The sequence below is a fragment of the Haliotis asinina genome, chromosome 8 (assembly GCF_037392515.1).
Source record: "Haliotis asinina isolate JCU_RB_2024 chromosome 8, JCU_Hal_asi_v2, whole genome shotgun sequence".
In the NCBI taxonomy this organism is placed as follows: Eukaryota; Metazoa; Mollusca; class Gastropoda; order Lepetellida; family Haliotidae; genus Haliotis; species Haliotis asinina.
Genome location: NC_090287.1, coordinates 57696919 through 57704440, shown reverse-complemented (window position 1 = coordinate 57704440; position 7522 = coordinate 57696919). Strand labels below are relative to the sequence as shown.

Below are 7522 nucleotides of genomic sequence, written 5' to 3'. Positions count from 1 at the left end.
AAAATCTTCACATGAGACATTCGCCTTTCATTGTGTTCATTTTATCACAGATGGTGACATCTATACACTTCCACTTCAGCAATACGCATATTACCAATATTAGTAAAATAATGTTTATTAATATTCCGTGTACCCCACTCTGTTGTGATGCTACAGAAAAATATATCAGTGCAATCTTTACTGTTTTTCGCACAATTATCTGACAAATAACTTATACAGAGTTTAGTTCCAGTATCCCTTACGTATATGTGACACCAAAAAGTGATAACTACAAGCATATTAACATTGTACGATCTAAAGCATACGAAAACTCATAATACCACAGCGAAAAAATGGAACTATATGGAGATTACGAGATTGGAGATTACGATAATGAAGAAATATTTATCTTACTAAACATTGTAAACGAAACATCGTCCAGCAAAGACTTGCTGTATTCCTATGAGCTACGAAACAATTAGGGTGTTCCTTAATGTATTTTGAGCAGTATATATTCTCTAAGTCTGTAATTGCAATCATTCCGATGTATAACAGCATATTCAGTACTTAAATATTTCCTGTTTGTTTCAGATTCCAACAGGTGTTCGCAAGTATCTTCCCCCACCGTTGTGATTTGTACACCTGGATATATTCTCAGCTGCAATCATTTAATACACGACCATCATTGTGATATACAATAATGGATCGCGTTACAAAGTTTTGCAGCTAGTGGTGCTATGAAGCGTGGCCATCAACGGCCTGGTACGCGTGGCTGCTACCATCCTGTACGACTTCATCAATATTTCTGCAACACCTGGACGGGCCCCAGCGTCCCGGGATCGATGCAACTCTGATCAAGTGAACACCAAACCAGTGCGCATTGCGTGACAGTTTGAGGGAGCAACGGAAGGAAACGGGCACCGAAAGGGAAATGTCTTCTGATCAGTAGAACGATGACTGGAACAACTGCAAATAATTGGTGGACTTTCACGAGCAGTGATCACAGGAGATCACATTTAAAGTGTTCTTTATACAATGTTGTGTCAATCAAAACTTTTATTTTGGTCAACTTTGTGTTGGCATGTGCCGGTCAGAACTCACAACTGAGACAATTCCCGCCGCTTTTTAACGCCGCCAAAGATAAACCAATTTTTACCAACCCGGCCGCGAGTACTTGTGGAGTACGGGTGAGAAATGCTTATTGCCGGAGTTCAACCATCGCAACTTCTGTGGACCAGTGTTTACAGAACTTTTGTGTTCAGACGTGTCCAGGGCGGATTGCATTACCCAACCATGTGGATCTTGTGGCTGATGCGCTGAGCACCGGACTTGGAACGTGTGTTTCAGTAGATATGGTCAACAGACGGCCAAACAGTGGGTCAGCCGACTTTTCCCGATTCATCAGTCAAAGTGGAGATAATTGTTACCTGTTCCCCATGACAAGCCCGGATGTTGGGTTGAATGGAGCGTTCACCTTGACCGTTTGGTTCTGGATGACCAGCACGGTTGATGGGTAAGCAGTGTTTCTGTACATGGTCTAGTGATCTGAAGACCGGGTTTGATTTCTCTTGTGGGTACAAGGCTTGAAGCCTAATTCTGTGATCCCCAATGATATTGATTTTAAAATCGCAAAAAGTAAAAAAAAATTTAAAAAATAAAAACAGTAAAAAAAAATTCTTCCCATGCTGAGTGTCAGTGAATATTTATCATCACATCTGTATTGATGCCATGTAATGATTTTTCCACATAAAGGGACATCAGGTTGGTAGATGATTGTTCAGCTGTTATGGTACTCCAGTCTATGGTGTTTTGGCCAGCTGCAGTCTAAACCTTGAAGTTGTCATTAGGTTCATATGTGAAATGTAGACATTGTTTATATGTATTAAGACAATATTGATGTATGTAAGTAACTTAAAAAGTTATGTTTTTTGAGCAGTCAAGGCCTTCAAATTTGTCTACTGTGAGGTTGTGAAGCACTGGGTGCAGTCTCTGAAACACATTGTGTGTTTTCACTCACTCACCCTCTCTCTCTACATATAGAGGACTCTAGTTGTTAAACCATTCACTTGTCATACTGGAGACCCGGGTTCAATTCCCCACTTGGGTTCAATGTGTGAAGCACATTTCTGATATTGCTTGAATATTGCTAAAAGCAGCATAAAACTAAACTCACTCACTCACTCACTCTCTCCACATAATCCCTCAGCAGCCACCAACTGACTCACTCACCCACTTTCTCCATTTTGTGGTGTAATCATTCAGTCCTGAAAAATGTGACCTCTAACTTGTAGCAAGTAGTGATTACTATGAACCTGAGTCTGTTTGTCAAACTATGGAAACTTTTCTTTACTATCTATTAAACTATGTAATCTTTTGTTTACTGTCTATTTAAAAGCAATATCAATAACACTTGTTTAATTATTTGTGTGTTCGAGGCCAATATCTAACTATGGAAGAGAATTATGTAGGTACTGGCCCTGTCTATCTGGACATTTATGAAGACACATATGTAAACACAGCAGTCATAAAGTAAGGATTCAGGATTTATGATTTGAAGTTTTCTTCATAAAGTTGTTTGTTTTTAACCAGAAAATGAGTTTCAGTTTCCAACAAATGAAAAGTTCTTATATCTGCAACTTAAAAAAGGCTACATCCACTTCAAAACAGAAAATGTCACGGCAAATAAATGTTGTTGTTTTTTCAATTGAATCACTTGATCTGTTAGAAATGTTAAAGGAATGGCAACATTAGTTTTTAGTTTATTCTAGTTGGGTTAATTTGTCAAGATAGTCATAGAAAATGTTCTTTTCAGCTGGGAAAAATTACGTCATTGACTTGAAAAGTCAATCTATACTAGTGTTGGGAATTGGTTAGAATCTCATAATTGATGATCATTCCATAACTGATCAGTCATTGAAAACAATTACTGAAATGTTCCTGTTATCTTTGTTAGAAATACACAATTAATAAGTAACTGAAAAAATCATGGTTCTTTGGGTTTTTTGCAAATTGTGCAGAACGCATTTTCAAATTTCTCATATTAGAATGTTAGAAATGTAAATTTCCTGGAATCTTTAAAATACATTCAGTTATGACTGGGAACAAGCTTGTAGTGCTTATGAAATGAAAATTTAATAACGCACACAAAATCAACATTGTGAAATATATTGTTATGGCAAACAAGTGTTCCAAACATGTTTGTGTTCTTTTATGAAACATGTTCAATTGCTTGGTCATTTAGTCAAGCGACCAATCTTTGATTATTTCAATCAATCAGACCACCACTGATCAATACCCAGTTATTGAGAACATCTCACCTCTTCTCAATGTAACAATAAGTCACAATTCTTTTAAAATACAGTGAACAAGACAGACACATCTAGAGATAGTTGAAAAATGGTAGTATGGACAGAAATAGTTGATCTTTTGTAATAATATTGAAACTAAAACCGACTCAGGATATGTCTGATTTTGTAGTGACACATTGGATCACTTCCAGCAGTGACGGATATTAGGAAAAGACTAAAAATGTGTCACATTCTGTTCCTCTGAAAATGCAAAGAAGGATAAAGTATAAATGATGCACTGTGTTAGCATTTTAAAGCTTTTTATGTAAAATTTACCAGCTGAGTAAAATATTTAAATTTTTTTCTGAAAACGTCCTTATCCTAAGCTACCTACCAACAAATGACTCAATCCAGTAGCCTAGTGGTTTGCTCATCTTGCTCGAAGATCCAGTTTGATTACCCTTGCAAGGCTTGATTTGAGGGCATAAAACCAATTGCACTCTGTGCAACCTCAGGTTATGCACCAGACAAAAACAGGTTGCACCTACTGCTCAAGATGTTATATATAATGGTACAGTTTGGTACTGATTGTTTATAACATCATTATATAAAAACTTATTCTAGGTCCAATGAAATCATTCCATGATCCAACTTCAAAAACTGTCATCACATGACCAGTAGTAACCTTAGAATCATTGCTCCTAGTCAGTTCTTCAATGTTCTATTTCCCAGCTAAGTCAACTTCTTTGAACAGCAAAATATTAACATGCTCTGTGTGCAAGTTGATATAAATATGAAGTCATATTTGGCAGTTTCAGGTTGCACCAGTGTAAGTTTCAACTACTTAAATCAAGTCTTGCCTTATGGATACAATTTCAGAAGCCAGTTTCTAGTATCACTTACCATGATACTACTGGAAAATTGCTAAAAGTGATCTAAAATTGCACAGGTGAAACTGGTGAAAAATAATACACACACATGCACACACGCACGCATGCACGCACCATCGTTTATGTAAAAGTGCATCCATTATATTGCAGTTTCCATTTTCAGTTAATTTGATGACAAGAAGTAATAAAGAATGTTTTGAAAATAGCAACCAGAAACCATTTGACTGCACATAATTTGATCGCAGATGTTCGGTGCAGATAAGTGTAGTTGTCCTTGCAACAAACCAGGGCTACACATTTATCTGTTTTGTCTGACATTGATCTTTTGTCAGGCTAGTGTTTTGTTCATTGTAAGTAAGGAAATTTGAAAAAAGCTTTCTGTTCTGTTTTTGATGGGTTAAAATATATAAAATGATTAAAACCTTTCGAAATAATGAGCTAATAAACTGTTCTTGTTTAAGTTAATGAAATCACTAGAGCAACTGAAAACACCTGTAACTGCAATCTGGTTGCCATAATTGTTCCACTCAGAAAACAAACCACTACCATATTTATGCCAAATAAATTCATTGCTATAAAATTTTCATAAATTTTGTGTCTTCCCTGGTTATAATTTTATAGCAAAATATCTCTGAATACTGTACATAAGGCCAGATTTTCCCCCAAATTCAACAAGTATCACCGATCTAAGAATCAGCAGACCCAGAATACAAGAATAATTAATACCTTTAAATTAATTTGTGATTCCAGGTATACACTATAACGACACCTTCCCCCTTTACCAGGTGAGCTATTCAATACTGCGCACCAGATGGTCAGTGCACGAGGATCAAATATTAATGATTAATTACTCCGAACTGACTTCACTGATCAGTAATTAATGACCTGCAGATCGTCCTAACCGTTACGTCTGCCTGTGGGTAGGCCCATTTAGGAAAGGGTTATATATTGTCAGTCCTTTAACTATACACCATAATAAACATACCTAGAGCGATATGTAATACAGTGATACATATTTGTGCATTATGTGTTTAAAGCCTGGGTAAGCATGACTTACCCTTATTGTGCTCTTTCAATATGAAAGCTTCCTGCCTGACTGACTTCTTGGATTTCAATGGATAAGGCTTGTCTGCTAGCACGAGTCGTGATAAAGATACAGACATTTTTCATATCAACTTTAACATTTGATAACGCTTTTTGAAGTTAATCATTACTCCTTCAGGTAAACTCCACATGCATGGAAACCTTAGGGGCGGTGAGATAGCCTAGTGGTTAAAGCCTTCACTCTTCACACTGAAGACCCGGGTTTGATTCCCCACAAGGGAATTATGTATGAAGCCCATTTCTGGTGTCCGACATGTTGTGATACTCCTGGAATATTGCTAAGAGAGGTGTAAAAATAAACTCGCTCTCTCTGAAGTCTGAAAGAGTTGGAATGAGCGCAGAAATGTTGTGTTCAACAAATAAAAAACATAAAATAAATATCACATTCATCAATTCTAAATGAGGAAAGAAATCATAAGAGAATTTGCTTCTGTTGTGTAACAACTACTTGTACAGAGTGAGCAGCATGTTGCATTATGCTCATGGTGTCTACGTTCACCCCATTCATGACTAACTTTATTCAGCACCTGATCCTTTCAAGTACATGAGTCAGTGATTGCTTGGGCACAATGGAGGCTTAGTGTAGAAATATTTATATGACTGGCAACTAGGACTAGGGGTCAGTCCAAGTCTCTACTGACACATAACTTTCTGTTCAAGGTCCTTGGGTCACCAAATATAAAATATTTGAGTTTCAATATCAGTTGTTTTACATTTATTTGGTTAAACAAATTCAATGTGTCAGTGTATCTTAAATCAGTTGGGATTCTCATGAGGCATGTATGTTACTGAGCCTTTATGGATAGGCTACTTGCAAGATCATACCAGCTTCTAAGTGCCGCTTAAGGAAGTTACTGTGATCTAGACAACCAGACTTCCATTTTCAATGTCGTGGTGGTTTTAGTGGGTTAGATCACTGCCAATGTGTGCTGGCAATTAATTCTCTCACTCTGAGAGCATCACTTTAAATCCTGGATGGAACTCAACCCCAAAAAGTATTTGGATCTCTTTTGATGTGACTCAACCCACAAAATGTACTAGACCCTGTTGTTTTTGAGAAAGTGTATGTCAGGTTGACTATCAGATTTATGTCAGTAGCTGAACCAACTTATACAGGTTGTAGTTTTCAGTGAAGATCCTTTGACAATACTACACAGAGTATTTGGCCATTCAGGATACTCAGACTTAAGCAAATCCACTATGTCATAGCTCACATGTGATAGCCCACATGTCATGGCCCACATGTGATAACCCACTTGTGATAGCCCACGTCATTGTCCACATGTCATAGCTCACATGTGATAACCCAGTATCACTTTAAATCCTGGATGGAACTCAACCCCAAAAGTATTTGGATCTCTTTTGATGTGACTCAACCCACAAAATGTACTAGACCCTGTTGTTTTTGAGAAAGTGTTTGTCAGGTTGACTATCAGATTTATGTCAGTAGCTGAACCAACTTATACAGGTTGTAGTTTTCAGTGAAGATCCTTTGACAATACTACACAGAGTATTTGGCCATTCAGGATACTCAGACTTAAGCAAATCCACTATGTCATAGCTCACATGTGATAGCCCACATGTCATGGCCCACATGTGATAACCCACTTGTGATAGCCCACGTCATTGTCCACATGTCATAGCTCACATGTGATAACCCACATGTCATAGTCCACATGTGATAACCCACATGTCATTGCCCATATGTCATAGCCCACATGTCATAGTCCACATGCCATAGCCCACATGTGATAACCCACATGTCATAGTCCACGTCATTGTCCACATGTTATTGCCCACATGTCATTGCCCACATGTCATTGTCCACGTCATATCCCACATGTGATAACCCACGTCATTGCACACGTCATAGCCCACATGTGATAACCCACATGCCATTGCCCACATGTCACAGCTCACATGTGATAACCCACATGTCATTGCACACATGCCATAGCCCACATGTCATTGCACACATCATAGCCCACATGTGATAACCCACATGTCATTGCCCACGTCATAGCTCACATGTGATAACCCACATGTCATTGCCCACATGTCATAGCCCGTGCTCACCCCCAACTTGCACTTTCAGTGCTCAAGTTTCTGCTTTTCAAGACTCTACGCTGGTTCTTAACCACTAATTACACAAAATAAAATTGTTGCAATATGGTGGAAAAGGTGTTAAGAAAGGCATAAAACCAAGCCTAATTCATGCTTGACTGAGACATGTAAAGACACATAAATAACATGCTTAACAGA

At 37.8% G+C, this 7522-nt stretch overlaps 1 protein-coding gene across 1 annotated transcript in view; it reads left to right on the top strand.

Annotated features, from left to right (window-relative positions):
* Nucleotides 1–676: 676 nt before the first annotated feature.
* Nucleotides 677–7522, top strand: part of LOC137293729 (usherin-like) — a 94675-nt gene continuing 87829 nt past the window's right edge. The window contains exon 1 of the mRNA XM_067824441.1: nucleotides 677–1492. Coding sequence (XP_067680542.1) covers nucleotides 933–1492 — 560 coding nt within the window. The 5' untranslated portion in view covers nucleotides 677–932. The remainder of the gene's footprint in view (nucleotides 1493–7522) is intronic.